Consider the following 18663-nt stretch of genomic DNA (forward strand, 5'->3'; position numbering starts at 1 on the left):
ATACACACACACATACACACACACACACACACACACACACACACACACAATAGTTAAAGCTTGGGTGGAACTAACCCACCCTGAACGGATTGAGACAAAAGGATAACAAACTAAATCACTGCTGACAAATCACATATTTACAACCTACAACCTGTTAAGTGACTCACAATAAGAAACATGTGGCAGACAGACAATGCTATTTTACGTAAGGAAAAAGGTCTCTCAAACTATGGATTTTGATCAATCTTTGACCTTAAGAAACCCAAATACATGTTGCAGCTGAGTTTAAACAAATGCCTCTTCAAAACCTCTAGACCAAAATACGTATGTAACAAAATCCATGCAACAAGAGCGCAGAAGAGTCTAAAATTGACAGTGTTGCAGGATAGGACAGAAAAGCTTAGGATAAGAAAGAAAAAATATTCAATGTACAGCCTCTACTTCACTACATGTTGTAGCTGTTCCTTTAAGCAGATAGCTGGCTCCCCGTCGGTGAATTTTTCTTTCCCCTCCTTTCCTCCGAGCTGTTGTACATTAGAAGCTGCTGCGCGTCCCCGGGGCCTGAACACAATGCCGGAGTTTGTTCATTAGGCTGCTTAGCCCTGGCCTTGTGTGTCTGATCACACACAAACACATGCACAACACATAATGAGAGAAGGGAATAATATAGGAGGAAGAAGCGGGCTACAGAAGACCTGGTGTATAATCAACTATGAGGAATGTGGATAGGGGAAGAGGAGAAAAAAAGGAAGGCTCAGAAGGAACAAGTGAGGTAGGAAATAATCGAGGGAGAGAATGAAAGAAAGGAGGGGGAATTGAAGAATAGTTGGAGAAAGAGGGAGGAAGTGAAGGGAGTGGAGAGAGATAGGAGAAGTGAAAAGAATTGGAGAGAAAGAGAAGGAAAAGTGGAGGAAAAAGCAGATGATGCAAGTTAAATTGGGAACATAGCAAAGTGAAATGGAGAACTCTGCTGTGGACGTGAGTAAAAAGAAATGGAAAGACTCAAGAAAGAAAAGGATCAAACAAAAAGACAAGAAAAGACATTTAAGAAGAATGCCTGGATCAATCTGCACCTTTTCTTCTCTTTATCCATCCCCTCCATCCATCCATCCTGCAGTCAAAACCAGGTACCCCAGCCCCCGACAAGATCCTACTTAATTAACAGCCTGGAGCCTCAGACTATGCTTGATGGAGAGGGCCAGCGATGGAGAGAACGAACGACAGAGAAAAAAGCAGAGATTGATTTGCAATTGTGGCTTTTGAAGTCCTGCCTTAGTAAAAATGATACTCATGTCAAAAGCTGTGGGCTTGCATCGTCAAAAGGTGCTTCGAGAGTGGAAAAAAAAGGTTTTGAACATCCTGCTGCTATATCTAACTTGTTGACGCCAGTGTGTCAGAAGTTAGCATAGCCTCTAGCGCAAGCTGCAGCCAACCAATGTTTTATTCATCCGCCTATTGACTTTGTGTCAGCTCAGCTGTCTGATTGTCATTTTCTCCATATAGCATCCCTTTCCTTCATTCAGCCCCATGTATTGTCATCTCAAGGACTATTATCAGTAAATTAATGGGTTAAATACAGTAGTCTTAATGTGCAATGTGTAGTTATAAGTTGTTCTATACAGTTACCATAAGGGGAAAACAGAAAACAGGTTTTCTGGGAAATACATTAAAGACTTTGAAGTCTTACTATAATTGCAATGCAATTCCATTGCAAGTGAATCAGTGTTGGGATTCATTGCTCCCACGTTGTTAGAGTTCAGGAATCATAGTGCAAGACGCCCCTAGTTTTTAAAATACAAAATCACACTCTGTCCCTATTCAGTCCAAGAAAGAATAGAGAGGAGTTCTCAGAGAAAGATGGTGGTAGGGAGGAGGAAAAAGAGGATATTGAGGGAAGGTGAGAAGAATATAGGGAAAAGTTCTCTGAAGAGAGAAACTATTCAGAGAATAGTCAGTATTAGTAATTGTGACAGGTGCCAAAAAAGTTCAAAGCCGGCATTAGGACTACAAAGTGCAGAGTACACTGAAACAATATTTCACGAGGGGGATTTGTTTGAAGAGAATCTTTTTCTTTTTTTCTCCCCTTTTCTCGACTACTCAGCTTTCACTTCATCTATAAAGACGGATGCTCTGGTTTTCTTGGCCAGATGTGACACTTCAGGAGGACCAACAAGGGAGGAAGAGAGGGTACCCTGTACTATATGTTTGTGTAGTTTAGAAAAAGGTTTATTTTTTTTATTTATTTTTTTAAATGTGGGTGAATGTGTACGTACTACATAGCTGGGAAAGGGGTACATAAATGGTTCAGAGATGGTTGCAGGTATTAAGTGAACTGGCTTAAAGTAAATTTATTTATTCATTAGTTAAATGTCCAATTGCGATTTAACAGAAGGAAGAAAGATTTTTGCACAGAACAGCAACTTGCTTCATTATAAGGTTCACTTCGTCTCCTATAACCGGTATGAGCCTTTTATAATAACGGTGGGTACATGTGTGTGTGAACTGGAAATGATGCGTGAAGGAATGCACGCCACAGATGGCTTCTCCGCACTAGAACACGGCACGGAAACATCTGCTCTATTTTGAGATTTGGATAACAGTCTTTGCATTCTGACATCTTCATAAGCATTTTACCACCAACACAGGAGGACACTGTAGCAGGCAACTGACTGCCTTTGTCAAATTTTAAAATTCTTTGTTTCTTAGCACACAAAAAGACATTCATCATTTACTTTGAAACAAGCTCTCACACCCTGCTTGGATTGGGCTGTAAAAGTGTGTATTTGTACCTGTGTTTTTGAGTATGCGAATAAGTGTATATATGTTTCAAAGTTTGTGATTCCGACTACTGTTCAAAGCCAAGTACACAGAGGGCTTTCCTTACCTCTCCATGTTTGTTTTCCCTCAAAGGCCGCTGTTAGCTTTGCTGCCTAAGGCTAGAGACAATGCTCCCATTTGTTAACAGTAAAGGCATATATAATTATGTAGATTAATAAGATGTATTGTATATATTAACTCACTGAAAATGTTATGCATACTGAGGAGGAAACTTTTCTAGAGAAAAAAAGCAGCCAAACCGTTAGTCCTGACAAAAGTATTCTTAGAATGCTTGACCTATATTTCTTTACATCTTAGTGCTCACACCCAGATGCCAGTTTTGATTGATTGTTGCCATGAGCTTTCTCAAAGCAGAGCAGCTGCCGTTCTAGGTCAAGCCTGTTCTAAAATATTCCTTCCTTCATTTTCAATGCACTCTGATGTGTACTGCACAAACTCATTCCCCACCAAATGGTGAAAAAGTATACGAAAAGAATTAATAAAACAAGTGTTTAGTAGGCAGATGAGATAATCTCTACTAAGTGAGCAAAACACCTTTTAACATTCGCCAAGAGCGGATAATGAGACAGTCGGCAGGCTGGTGTGCATGAGTGTGTGTGTGCAGATATGTAGCAGGTGAGCGATTAGACTCAAGATATACTGTAGATGGGTTTGGGTAAGGTGGGTGTGAGGGATTGGAGGATGAAGATGAAAAGCAAGTATGTGATGCTATATAAAGAGATAAATGAATTAAAAAGCCAAAAGAGTTTTGAAGGCCTTGACGTAGCCTGACAAGATATAAATTAACGATGCTCCAAAAACACTGTGCATATGTAATGAGGCGGGGGTCTGGACATTTTTAAGCCCCTCCCTTTAAGTCCATCAATAATTAATCAACTGCCTCTGTGATGGGGGGACTACAGATCAGGGAGAAGAAAAAATAACATGCTAAATAATGAAGTAAAGCGATATGGGGAGCCCATGGGGGAGATGAGATGGCATGTGTGGCCACAGTGGAGCGAGGGGGGCACACTGGTACAAATAAGAGGGACTGTGTGTGTGTGTGTGTGTGTGTCTCTCACACACAGGGGTCTAACAAAGGAGTATATGAGGAGTGTTGAATGCCTGTCGACATGCCCCCCAGGTCTTCTGACAGAGGTCTCGCGTAAAAAAACCAAAGAGCTGTCTGTAACCTTTAACTAAAGAGCCCCATCTACTTCTTGTTACAATCCACTATACATTAATATTATATTACATTAAGTGGCATTTGGTGGATCCTTTTATCCAAAGTAACATGGCATGGTGTGTTTCTGCTGTAAGAAACTCCAGTTGTAATGAAGCCTCTAACCTTTGTAATGACTTCCAGTGAACTAATAAATATTACTGGGAAAAAAATTGTATATGATAATCTGTCATATAAAATACCATTTGAACTGTTTTTTGCGTCACAATTGTGTGGCTTTCGGTCCGCCGGAAATACTGATATAAACGCACATACCAAAAAGTAGTTTTACTCCTTCCACCAGCCATTTGCGCATTCTTTTGGATAGGAATGTAAAAACATACAATGAGAGCAGGAAGAAAAAGCAAAACTTAAAGGAGAATTCCAGTCGATTTTCACACGTAGCTCTACTAAATAACACAGTGTAGGCAGCACCAATCTTTTTCATTTTTGTCACTACTGACAGCACTCCAAATTTACAAACAGAGCTACATGATGCCATTGACCAGAATTCTCCTTTAAGTGTGCAATGAGCTGATAGCAAAATCAGACGTTCACTCGTGTAGTACTTTTGAAAAAGTTCAAATGCTACTAAATAGGATTACAAAACAAAAAGTTCTTTGAAAGCTTTTTGATGGGTTGCCACAAAATAGACATTCACTGTAAAATATAGAAACTATTTTAGAAATGCTTTCACAGTTCAAATGTTTTTTGTTTTTTTCAGTTTAAAACAATAAGTCTTATTACAGCCTAAGTATGTTCCATGTAGTTTCATTATTTTCCATAATTAAACTGTTTTATATATTTTTTTAAAGACTAAAAAATTGTTTTTAGATGAGAAGAATCAGGAAAATAGCATATATTGTGATAAAGTACATGAGGTGGACATTTTGATTTTGAACCATATAGTCAACGGAAGTCTGCTTCCAAATTATTTCTCAGTTAATATACAGTAAGCAATGTTATATTATATCATGGCATGTCATATATCACAATGTCAAAGTTAGGACCATGTGTTTCCTCCTCTTCCATGTACCAGCTGGCCAACAGCCACGTTTGTTTCAGTGTGTGTTTGTGTGTACTTCTTTTAGACTCCCGCCAGCCACAGGGGGTAGGGCAGGAGCAAGCGACAAAAGCCTGCTCATAAAATCAATGGTAATAATGATTAGATGAGTGTATGTAGTCTATGGAAAAAATAGGTTCAAATCTGTAAGATATTGTACACACATCATTTGATGTAAAACCGTATACAAGAGTGCAATTATTATAAAAAGTGATATCTACACAAGCTGCAGGGTGTGGTACATATATGGAAGCGTGTGTGTAAGACAAATTATGTATGTATGTATGTGCATGCAAAGTTGAGGCAGGCTCATTAGCAGGAAGAAACCAGAAAAAAGAAGAAACTTAATAAGGCTGCAACATGTAGAATAGTGCAGGGGCGATGGAAGCGAAGAAGAAAGAAAAAGGGACTTTGAACCTTGAAAGGGACTGTGAGATTGTCCGCCCACGTCCTTCGTTTCCTAGCAGAGTGGTGATGCAGGGAAGAGGAAATGGAGAGAAGGAGAGAAAGAGAGAGAAAGAGAGAGTGATGAGGAGTAAATGGGAAAAGTGTGTGCAGAGGAATGAGGGAGCACAGACAGGAGAGTCTGAATTAAAGCGAGATGCAAGGGAAGGTTTGACATGAATGTTATTCAGCGTGGATTATCCAAGTCTCTCAGAGCAAGAGCTCGACTGAATCTACCCACATGTATGTTCCTTCTCCACATACAATCATACATGGTACACTCTCTGTGCTTTAATGTACCACCCGGCACACATACATCTTGATTTCTTCTCCTAATCCCTTATCCTTGACATACAAGCAAGCTGCCAAACCTTCACACTTTATCCCCTCGACATAGACGGCACGGTACGCTACTAAAAAAAATGAAACGCAGGATGTTTCATTCTTTTTAATTTTTTTTTTATGTTTTCAGAGGGTCTCCTTTTTTCTCCTCATTCATTTTCATACTGTGTGTGTGTGTGTGTTTTTTTTTTTCCAGCTCCTGGCACCCTGTTATCATTCTAACCCAGATATGTCAGCAGCGATTCAGCTTTTCAAAGACAAACCTTGATTTCAGAAAAAGATTACCTCTCCTGTCTGCTGCCGATGGCTCTTCTCTACACACTATTCACACATTTACTAAAACTGTGAATTTTGTAATCAAAAAGAAGTGAACAAAAACTCACAGTTAGTATGCAGATTTCTTTGCCATTTTTTAAAATTAGTTTGGCTTCCCTCTGCGGCACCAATGCATGGACTAACGGAGGTCTGCCGAGAGCCACAGGATTTCGGTGGACCTCTATGACGCATTTCGTGTCATCCAGTGAATCTCGACAGACCTCCTCAGCTGTGGGGAGCTCTGTGAGCTGGGAACATTTTTTGGCACTATTCCTTCAGAAAAAGAACAGAAACCAGATGAAGGAGCCTAGAACCACAGATTTGTGTAACTGAGAAAACAAACGACAGAATAGTAAAGACGTTTCAGTTTCTCCAGGTTACAAACAAAGACTTGGGCCACTATCTATCCCACCGTGCTAAGCACATCATGCTTCATTCACACCTCACTGTCTTGTTTAAAACACTGCTCATGTGCCTAAACAAAGCTATGATACATACACACATTTGCAACATAAATTAAGGTACGAGTTGTATGATGCAATATCAGTGAATAAAACTATCACAACTGCCAGGCTTATTTTTAGGTGAAACCGTACAATCCAATGCATTTTCCGGCAGAGAAAGGACAAGTCAACAACCCAGGTTTAGTGTCTCGTCTGCAGGACGCAACAATGCCGTCAGCCACCAGGAGGAAAATGGACTAAATATAAGAAAATGAATAAAAACTAAATGGTTTGCTCTCCGGATCTGTAAGGTGCTTTGCATATTAACATAATGCTAAGCCTTCATGTGGTGTGAAAAATAAACCCATTTTACGGTCTTTAAGGCATTGAATTCAGACTATATGAATACCCCGGTGATACGCAGCTCTCCACTGGCACCTGCGTTCATCTCCATGTCGCCAAAGCTTGCATTTGCTAGTGGGCCACTGACCATTTTGACTTTCCATGGGAGTGCAATTTTGTCAGTTAAATGGAGGATGGAATAAAAATCAGTAAAAGCCACTTTACTAAAATAGCATGGTGAAAAGCCCAACATGACGGCGACAGTTAGCCCAGCCCCCCCTCACTTTCTCTCAATCCCAGCAGACTGTTGCTGTTTCTCAATCACACAATCTCTCCGTCTCTGCTGTGCCTGCACTTTTGAGTTTGGTTTTCCTTCAGCTCACTTTGCAGTGTTATTCATCTGTCTCCAACTGCTGTCATCTCTTTCTCTCAGTGACCCTGCATGTATTTATTTCTCTCTCTGACACACACATGGGTTGATGGCGAAAATGCAATATTAATCTGTGTTCACCATTAGCTTGGCTGACTGTGAGAGCTGCGAAAATGAAGATTTAGTACAGCCTGAATAAATAAAGAGACCTCACTGAAACATAAACACACACTCGCAAAGACACAAACACTGAAACACACTTGTACATGGCCCACAAACCTATCATGTCATCATATTCCTGTGTGGGCCTGTGTGATTGTGAATCTTTGCTCCGGGTTAGCTCGTCATTAGGCTCTCGCTGATCTTGTATTCATCGCTGCAGCCAGCATGTTGGCAAAGCTGGGGTGATGCTCACTGCATCAGTGGGCCTTGCTGGGTGGCATAGTATTACATCAAGGAGAGACTAACCTAGCAATAATGTTGCCCCTAACACTGTTGTTTGCCTGTGCTGAGCTCAACTGCTTCACTTTTCTCAATGTCATATACAGATTAACACTTTTTAAATAATTAGACCAAGAAAGTGTCCTTTGAATCTGCATAAACGTAACACTTAAAGCAAGCTGCAATTGCAAAATGAAACCCTCTTTTCCAAATATAATTCGGTCGTCGCCCTGGGACGCATTCTCCGTCTCAGTTTATTCTTTGAAATTGTTTGTTCCTTGAATATATAAAAATGAATAAAACTTTGATCACAAATGGGACAAAATTCAAATATTTCCTGCCTTTTTTTTTTCGGATACAAACAGTATGATTGTGTGGGAAGTACACACACGCAGGAGCAGAGCGTGACTGAGGGGCTGAATTACATTACCACTACTCAAAAAACCAACACGCTTACACTTCCCTAAGTCACTCCACTGTTCTCTATTAACAAATTAGAGGAATGTACAAGAGAGTTTGCCAAAGCACCTGAAACAATCCCATTTTGATTTCCCCAAGGTGAAAATGTGATTAGTGGCGTCGACTAGACACAAAGTGTATGAGGAAGTTCACAAAAACGGGGATGGTTGTTAGAAGCAGCTAAACCAAGGGTTAAACGCTGGACGTTCACGGCCCAACTAGGATCCATCTGGCAAAGAAGGCATGTGGTTACTTCACCCTGTCTCCTCCACTTCCTCTCCATGTTCCCTGAATTTCTCTCTCTCTCCCTCCCTCCCTTCCTTTTAACCTTGGAGTGCATTTGAAAAATAAACTGCGTCACACTGGATGTAATCTGCCGCTTGTTACTGCCAGGGTTGCCTCCCTGCCCTTGTCTTTGTTTCTTTCTTTACTTTTTTCTTCCCTTCTCTCTCTGTTGACATCTGGTCTCAATTTCAGAACCTCTGTCTGTCTTTGGTTTGTCCTAGTGAAACAAAAGAAACACTGGAAGGACTGCATTGTTTCGGAGAACTAAAAGGGGATATTGCATCCCACCTCCACCCATTTTGTCATTTATATGTTCCCTCATTCCAACATTGTTTATTTTAAATATGGCTTAGGCATGTGTTCTTTTAATATAAGGCGGAAACATGTGCTCCACATACAGTAGATGTGTTTGAGCTTGGGTTTATGTGTGCCCAGCTACAGCGTGAGCTACATAATGCATTTTGCCAAAGAGGAAATAAATTGACTACGATCAAACAAGCAAGTTGTGTATGGTAATAGATGAGGCACGGGGAGAAAAGATGAAGAGAGAAAGATGGTGGAAGAGGGAAGGACAGATGGACAAGAATGGAGTCAGAGGATTGTAGAAGTGGGCAGAAAAAGGACAGATTTGCAGGAACGCGTTTTGGGAGATGGCACTGCATGGGAAAAAAGGGAGAAAAAAATAAAGGGTGATGATGAGGTGAGTAGACTATTACTAACCGATAAAGACACCAGGAGGTAGAGAGGGAAGGATAAAAAAGGAACGGGGGGATATTATTCATTGACTCGCCCTCTCCACCCTCCCTCCTTCAGCCCTGTGCTGCTGGTTGTGCTATGTCCTGATAAGAACCAGTGACAGTCTCACACACACACACACACACACACACACAGACACTAAAGCAGTATATAGACAAACACGCGCAAATATCCATCCACGCATCGAGGCCCCTCAAGCAGCCTTGGCCTACGAGTGTGCGTGCGTATTCTGCTCAGTGTCTGCTCAGTACCAGCCGGGGTAAACACAGTATGCCAAAATGTCACAGACCGGGGCCTTCACACCTCCATCACAAATAACCCTTTCTTCCATGGAGGGAGAGCGCGGGGGAGAGAGAGAGAGAGTGTGGGAGAGAAAGGAAGAGAATAAGCATGTGTTTCTGTGACTATTTAAGAATGTGTTGGTAGGCTGTATGCTGTAAGTGTATTGTATGTGCTTGGTTAAGGGTGTGAGAGAAAGACAGAGCTTGAGAAAATATATTCATGCATGTTGTTATGCTTTGAGCCGAGTGCAGCCTATATCGAGCTTCCCTTATTAATTCAGCGTCTAGGGACAATGTGTCATACACTTACATTACATTTAAGTAATTGGCAACAGACAGTGGCGCTTGTGTGTGAATACATGTGTGTCTACCAGCACAACTGGAGTGATGCTTTGATACACATACATGCTTATCTGTACAGTGTGCCTGACGTTTATATGGATGTTAAAGTGTATTAAAAAAAGAATGGTTCACCATTAGTTGCTTTCTGCCAAAGGTTAGATGAGAGAATTGATCCCACTCTCATTTCTGTAGAGTAAATATGAAGCTACAGAAAGCAACTTGTTAGCTTAGCAAAACAAATGATAACACGAGGAAACAGCTAGCTTGGGTCTGTTCAAAGGCAACAAAATCTACCTAAGAGCACATCTGAAGCTCACTTATTACCACATTCTATCCCTAACCCTCAGCAAGAAAGCATATAAGCTTTTTTCCTAAATAGTCAAACTATTGCTTTAAAAGTCTTATTCATTTCCCACAACTACACACGGAGGAGGAAGACGGTGGAGGAGAGAGAAGGGAATTAGTAGCAGGATGACATTGTTTAACCCATTGTGCAACCAAGCAGAAAGGGGACAGAAGGACAACTAGGAGTGGAAGGTGTTGAATTTATAAAAGAGTGAAAAATTCCTCACTGGAGGCAAACATTCCATGAAACACAGACATGGAGGACACTGATGAGAAAGCTACTATGAATGAATAGATATGCAGAAACAGAATGCAGATGAGCACTGTATTACACTTAAATTAAAGTCCAGGACAGCATTATGTTTATAATGGCTACATCCTGACAAAAAGGGGGGTTTACAAATGAATGCTAATCATTTTCCTCAACCCAAAATAAATAATACCAGCATTGTTTAAAAGTAAGCAAGAAAAAAAAACAGTTGCATGTATAGTTAAAACTCATAATGACAAATAAAGAAGTGGTGCAAAGAAAGAGAGAGAAATTAAATTGGGAAACGGCAAAATGTGACAACCAGAGAGTTTAAGGGAAAAAAGGTCTGTGCCCTCAAATCTCAATCAAGTTAACCGCTGCCTTGATTACTCGAGTGAGACTGAGCCTTGCTTTGCAGCAAAACAAACACGTAGGCATGTCTTAACATAGCTGAGCCCAACCACGCTGAACCTTGCCTGGCACTCATCAAGGCTTTGGCTCAGAATAGCACTTTCTCTTTAGGGTTATGGAAAGAGGAAAAGAGAGAGCTGGAGAAGCAGAAAGAAGTAGAGAAAAGTGGAGGTAGAAATGGCAATCACGTTCCTTTTCAAAAAAAAAAAAAGGGAAAAATATACGATATGAACAAAGGATTAACAAAGCATGGACACATGCGTTTCTTCTTTTACTCTAGCCCAGGGTCTTCAACGTTTTCTAAGCCACGGACCCCCTAACTGAAAGAGAGATGGAGCAGGGACCCCCTACTACATATATTATATCAAATGATGTTGCAGCTAAAGTGGGCCTACAATAAGGTGCAGGGCGGCCTAAAGCCTTTAAGCCCCTGACACACCAACCAGAAGGCTGACCGTCGGCAGAAAAGGCAGTTGGACTCATCAGTCTCCCCGAGTTGGTCATAAAATTGTCTCGGAACATACCAAAGCAACAAGATGTAATACGTCTCCATAACAGCACGCGGCGCTAATCTGTATTATCGCCCAGAAATAAAAACCGGCAGCTAATTGGACGAACGCATCACGTGGATTTGGTTTCTCTGGAAATTCAAAGCTTGATTTTCATGGCGGCTTGTTCAGAATACAATCTCATATTTTACTATATTTTACTCACCAAAACGTGTTTCTGAAAGCATTTTCTCTCTCTCTCTCTCTCCAGCTTTGATGTTTTTATGATAAAGTAACTCTTACTCCTCTCCAGCAATTTTCCGCCCGGTCGCTCCTTAACTCAAGAATGCGTTTGTTGTGCCATTGGAGGCATTGTTGATTCATGCATATTTGATTTGGAAATGTCACTCATTATATCTACTTCAGCCCCACTTACGCTGTCTATCCATTTCTTTTTCTTTCTTTCTTGCCTATCTTGACACAGTCTGTTCACTAAAACAACAACACTTTTACTCCTTGGTTGGCATATTTAATATTGTTTTTGTTGGATTTTATTTCTTGAACTTATATATATTTTTATTATATTTATTTATTTTACATGACAATCACAAAAAAAATGTTTCCCATACAATGTAATTTGGTCAAACAAATTACAGATGGACGAGACAGTGCTGGTTGTGCGAGAGGGAGAACAGAACAGAAAGTGGGGGGGAATCCTTGTCAGCAACCCACCAATCTACTGGGTTGCCATGGAAACAAGATTCAGATGTTAGAGACGGAAGTGAAACACTTGAAAAGGAAAAGAATTTAAAGATGGAGGAGAAAATGATTGATGTTCAACTGTCAAATGTTTATTATAAGCAGAATGAGGACAATGGTGTTTATTGATTTTTATTGAGCTACAACTATTCATTTTTAAGGTTTTAGCATTTTTGTAATGCTAGTAAAGAAACAGAAGAATGAAAAGCAAAGCAAGGGGAGAGAGAGGGTGGATCATGTTGATATAAGAAAGTGAATTGCAGACCAAGTTCAGCTGTTAACCTTGGTCTTAGTCCCTTATAAGAACTTGGACATTTGAGCAGCTGGTCCTATATTTTCTCTTTTCTCTGTCTACTCAATTCAACACCACTCAGACCACACAGAGTCAGACGTGAGGAGCAGCCACCTCTCAACCCTGGGTGAAAACTTCTATCTAGCCTTTGATCACAGCCTGAAGATGTGTCCTATTTAATCCTGTCGACTGTGTTCTTCTGCAGGGGGGAGCAGCAAAGGTCTGAGTGAAATGTCTGCTATCAGGAGAGCCGATTGCAGTCTTATGTTAAACACTGCTATTTGTATTCAGAGTTGAGCTACAGCACAGCAAAAAGAATTGTCTAAGGTCTAAATTAAAAGTGCAAGGATATGTGCACACCTACATCCCTGATAGCATGGCAACCCATTCTGACTCTACCAGTCAGGTGTTAAGGAAGTGAGGCACATTCTCCTTTCTTTGACTAAAATCCACACACAAGGTTAGGAAAAAGAAGGATGAGGAAAAAATAGGGTGAATGAGCATCAAAGTGGTGAGGGATGGGGTGGAGAGACTGATGGGAGAGGAGAAGTATAAGTCTAGCCTACAGGAAGACCTGTATTTGTTGGGGCATTGAGAGCACAACGAATGGATATGGCAGCTAGCAGAAGGATGATGAATGACCGTGTATGTGTGTGCATGTCACGGTCAGAATGTTTACACTTTTTGTGCATGACAGAAAGTATAGTTGTTGTGTATCTATGGTGTGTGTCTATGGTGTGCGTGCATGTGTGTGTGTGCATGTGTGTGACAGTGCAGATGATGTGGAGCATGTGGTGGGGTTTCTTGGCCAGACGAGGTGACAGGAGAGGTCTCTCTGTCCACATGCCAATGTCAGCTGCCCTGTCTGTCCCTTCCTTTTTCCTGCCGCCTCTCTCACTCGACTTGTCCACTCTCTCAATCTCTTTATCGCCCTCTCCATCTATTCGTCTTCCTCCCTTTGTCAAGCTGCCTCTCTTTGTTCTTTCTCAAAACATACGGCACAAAAAATATATTTTTACATTAGCCCTGAATAGATAGAGCACCGTGTTACAGGAGATTTTCAAAATAATTACATCTCAATGCCTCAAACACTGTAATTAATCAGCATGTGGAAATAGACCTTACCAATACATGCCACACCTGATATTCAAAAGCCCTTCTCTCCTGTCGTTCACCTATATTACTACACAGTTTATACGTGTACTTGTACATCCTGTTTTTCTTTCTTTCCTGTTTATCCATTCGTTGCCCCTCTGGCCTCTCTCAGCTCAGAGTGTGCTAGCCAGCGCTCTCCCCGTGTCTTGCAGATGGGCGTACTAATCCGCTAACATTAGCTCCGTGAGGCGTGAAGGCTGGCCCGTGTGTTGTTTTGGATGGGCACAGAGGCTGCGGTTTAGCATGCTAGTGTTTGGGATTCTAAACAGCTCAAGTTCAGAGAAGAGATAAAGAGGAAAGTAATTGGATAAAGGTTGACCAATTAATAAAGGCTGGTGATTCAGGCCAGCCAACAAGGGGGGGCTTTAATCTGTATGGAGATAACGGGGAGAATCAGACCATGAACACAAGGAGATATGGTGGGATTGAGTGTATGTGTGACTGTGTGTGTACTTCTGCTTTTATGTGTGTGAGGCATCGATCAGATACAGAACAGGCATGACTGTCAGTCACTTGGGAGTGCAGTGGATTTACATCCATAAGTCCATTGAGAAGATATGCATTTGAATGCATTTTTCTGTGCCTCCTAATGTATGCAAGACTGTGTTTGGCGGGTATAACAGAGTGAAAGAAAAGAGAAAAGCACAATGAAAACATAGAATGACTGTGCCCATCACTAATAACCTCATATATACTCCAGCAGTTGACAAACACTTGTTATGCCTTGCGTGTCGCCTGCTGTAGCCACCACTCGGCATGACTGATATTAGCTTTTATGCTAATCCAGCATTTGGCTATCTAACAACAAGGCAGTATTTCCATAGACAGTCATTCATCCCGGCCTGCTTATGGCCTTATGGGCCACGACAGAATTTTTGCTGAACAGTACACAAGCTGTTGTCACTGTGCCAAGAGGCACTATTACAGATACAGACAGCAGACACACACACACACACACAGCAGGGTGATGTGAGAAAATCCTGATGCGAAAGCCACAGAAGGTGCAAGGGTAAAGATGTACAGTTTGTGAAGTGGAGTAAAATTTGTGCCTGTGTTGCTATAATTAAATTTCATATAAGATTCAGCAAGACTTTAAACAAATCTGGACTTATGTCAAGGGGGAAAACACATACAATTGCAACAGGGCTATAGAAATGACAAACGCTATATGGACGTTACATATATTTGTCCATGGCAATATGGACAAATCTGCAGCGTGAATCTTACCTCGGAGATGTTGACACGACCCTCCTGGAAGGAGCAGTCATTGGCGTTCTGGGTGCACATGTGCCGGTATTTGCACCAGTGGCATGGGAACGAGCCGTTGACACAGGAGAGACAGCTACAAAGAAGGAAGACGAGAGGAGACGGTTAGGGAGTTGGCAGGGTCATCCTTTTTTTCTGACTTGAGTCTGAATTATTTATCTTACTGCATAAACGCTTTATTTGACAAAGAATTATGGCAAAAAACAAGACGGAACGAGGTGGTCTCAAGTGTGGCACAAAAAGTAAGTGCACTGAAATAAGGAATGTAGCCATTTGTTCAGAGCCAGTTTAGCGGCACATAGAGTCGACTTCAATTTGGATGTTTGAGTAAGTGCCTTTCACGATCATTCCTTATCTACTTTGTCACCAGCTACTTCACAGTACAATAGAGTGTTTATAGTACATATCCTAAAGAGTAGTTTTGGGGAAAATGCTACTGAATGTGATATAACACAGGATATTTTAAAATATCAATACCTATTCAACTGTGTTCTTTGTTTTTAAATTGTTACCCTTAATTTTCTTCTCAGACTTCCTTCCTTTCACAGTCTCATGTCTATTTATCATCCAGTGTTAAATTTGAACTTTTTCCCAAACCTGTCTTGACCTCTTTCTCCCCCTCACTTTTGTCATTCATCACTCCCCACTCGCTTTTAACTTTCCATCGCTTGCTTCTTCTATATGTTCAATGATCTTCCTCACAATCGACCGACTCTTTGCCTGCATTTCTCCTCTTCTCCCTCCTTCTATATACCTCTGATGTATCATTCTCTCCATCCACTCGGCCCTGAGCCATTTATTCTGTCCCTCCATCTCTGCCTCTCACGCTCTATCCATCCCTTTCATTCGCTGCCTTCTCAATTTAAAAAGCTCTCCCCCTGTTCTTTGTCTAAAGCTCTCTTTCATCCGTGGGTCTAAGAGCGCTCCACCATTTTAAATTCACCTGCTTTAGCTGAGGCGAGGTGCAGATAGACAGGCTGAAAGAGAAAGATGGGAGAAAGAAGAAGAGAGGGAAAGAGAGGGGAAGAGATCAAAAGCAGGTGGATTTCCCTGAGAGAGGTTTAGACGCCAGGTATCATGGGAGAGAAAGAAGGGAGAAAATAGGAAAGGGGGGAGAGGGGCTGTAGCCCACGGGGCTCTGTGTGGGAGTCTCATGGGAGAGTTGTGTGTGTATGTGTGTGTATGTGTGTGTGTGTGTGTGTGTGTGTGTGTGTGTGTGTGTGTGTGTCCACAGCTAAGGGGAACCGTGGAGGAGAGCCAGACAGGTTCAAGTATGCAGTTTATCAACACAGCTTCATGTTATTGGTCCTTTCTCAGCCCTAGAGAGATACTATGCTACTTGGTATTTCATTTATGTGTGTAGTATTATCTAATGTAACCATTATGAGCTTACAAATAAAATTGTTTCATTTTATTACAAAGCATTCTGTAGTTTAGTGAATTTCTTCTGTGTGACTCATTTTGCTACTATAATTTGTGTGAGCATATGGTTTATTGGAAATATAATAAAACACTACATGCAATGCAGTCAAGGTAAGCAAGTCTGGGTTCATAACAGTAAAAGAGTGGGTAGAGAGGCTTAACATACAGGCTAATTTGTATTCAACTGCATCTGCCAGGTGTGAATTTTTGTCGTGTGTGTCTGAACTGCTATGAGCGCACTCCAGACAAGCTCTCAAGTGTGTTTTAACCCTGTGTAAAATGCCAACAGCCCTTCCTCTCATCCGCATGAAAAATGTGTGCTTTAACTCTCAAGCGCTGAGATGGAACCCATATATACGATTCCATCAAACACTGACGTGGATTCATTTGGATCAATTAGGGCTGCTCATTTATCAGGTGCACGCTTTAAGTGATCGTTTCCAGCCCAGACCCCTCCTTCAGAGCAAGATCAGAGGCTGGAGCTTAATTCAATCCCACTGCCGCTTTAATTGACCAATTTAGCATTGTGCTGAGAGAAGCTGTCCATTTAGAATGAGGGATGTGCAGCTAAGGAAATAACAGGCCTCTTAATACCACACAAGAGCAAATAGGAGATTTGTCAATGTTTCCAACAAATGGAGGGAACGCAATTAGACAAAGTGCATACAGTGCATGGACTCAGACAGCAGAAACGGGGTTTTTAGCTCAATGTTTTGTCCAAACTAAGTTATTAAGACTCAGTAGAAGGGGTTTCAATACTGAACAAAAGAGCAGATAACCTTACTGATGCAAGACAAATGAACACGTGGCAAGTAAGCCAAGCTCATTGTGTAGCTTGATGGTGTTTGCTGTCTCTTCAACAATCACTGTTTTGAATGTCAAAGAGTCTTTTTTTGTTGGGGGGCCCACCAATGGATCAGTGCTCCTGAAAATACAGTCCAACACCAACTTAACACAGCAGGTAACAGAAGCCAAGCTGCGAACAGTACAATGTATAGTTGGTAGTTCACAACCAAACACCCTTCAACACATCTGTCCCTAAACCCTGATTTTGATCATTTTTATCTGTACTTTCATCTTTTACTCATGTCAAATCAACCTTGTTAGTGTACCAGTGATTTTGAAATAACGAGCAAAATATCAGCAGGTAACCACTGCCAACTTTCTGTTACTTTTATTATTATGCCCTTTGAAATAAAAGTCGGTGCCATTATGTGTGGCACCCAAGGCCAGCAGTAGGCCGTGTCGGACAACCCCCTACTGCTCACTCTTTGGTCCCTCAAAGTAATCAGGGCCCCCTGTCACGAGCTGCCTGAGGATCCCAAAACCTCTCTTGTGCAGACCCTTTTAAGAAAGAGCCCACCCAGGGCCATTTGGGGACGTTCGATAATTCTTCTTCTCTTGTCCAGAGAGGTTCCCTTATTCAGACCCCCCAGTACCTGCTTATTTCTCCTCGCTGTCACTCGCTATCGGCGTTAACCACTCAGAGCCTTTGAGCGGCTGTAGACACACTCCCCGTATGGCCACGCTCATCATGCTAATTTAATCCGTTCGTATTCAGATGCTAATCAAGCTGCACTAGCTTTGGAGCAGTATTGCTTTTTCAGGGCCCGACACAATGGGCTATGACTTCCTCCTCTCCTCGGTCAGTTTGGAGTACTATGTAAATACAATCCGCTCCTCCTAGTGAGGCGCGTTTGACACTCCTGCACTCGGCAAAATGAGTCAAACTAAATTTGAGGCGGTTAAGAAAACACAGATGGACAAGTCTAAATGCAAATAATTGTATTAATGCATGTCTGACTGTTTAGTTACAGAAAAAGAATGTCATCTGAACGAGCCAATCAACTGTGGCAATATTTGTTAAAAAAATAAATATATATTTTTAATCTTTCCAACGGCACTTGTTTTCTCTCTTTCTCTCTCTCTCTGTACTCTCTCTGTCATGTATGACTTAATGAAATGATTTAATGCACTAATTCTCCAAATTACTCTAGGAGCCCCCTCAATCACGCAACAAATGACGCAGTCACTGCCAGTGCTACATTAACCATAGCAAGAAAAGGTGCTTCATATGGCTTTAAACAGACATTTAAATCCCAGTTCATTGCAGGCTTCCTTCCTATCTCTAATAAATGGGGGGCTGTGGAACGGGGAAAAGTGTGTGGAAATAGTTAATTAAGAAGCAATCATGGCCGTGGGTGATTTTCAATTTCAATCTTGCTAACCCTAAACTGAAACAGTGGGAATTCTAATTAGATTAATACCACTATGCAAATGCATGGCATTTTTGAAAAGGCAATGCCGACGATGTAATCAGTTGAGTAAATAAGAAGGGGGGGGGGGGGGGGGG

The 18663-nt window shown here is 41.4% G+C and overlaps 1 protein-coding gene across 1 annotated transcript in view; it reads right to left on the reverse strand.

Annotated features, from left to right (window-relative positions):
• Positions 1–18663, reverse strand: part of LOC117943400 (plexin-A1-like) — a 191797-nt gene that overhangs the window by 65298 nt on the left and 107836 nt on the right. The window contains exon 8 of the mRNA XM_034869500.1: positions 14850–14964. Within this exon, the coding sequence (XP_034725391.1) occupies positions 14850–14964 (115 nt within the window). The remainder of the gene's footprint in view (positions 1–14849; positions 14965–18663) is intronic.

The sequence above is a fragment of the Etheostoma cragini genome, chromosome 4 (assembly GCF_013103735.1).
Source record: "Etheostoma cragini isolate CJK2018 chromosome 4, CSU_Ecrag_1.0, whole genome shotgun sequence".
Classification (NCBI taxonomy): Eukaryota; Metazoa; Chordata; class Actinopteri; order Perciformes; family Percidae; genus Etheostoma; species Etheostoma cragini.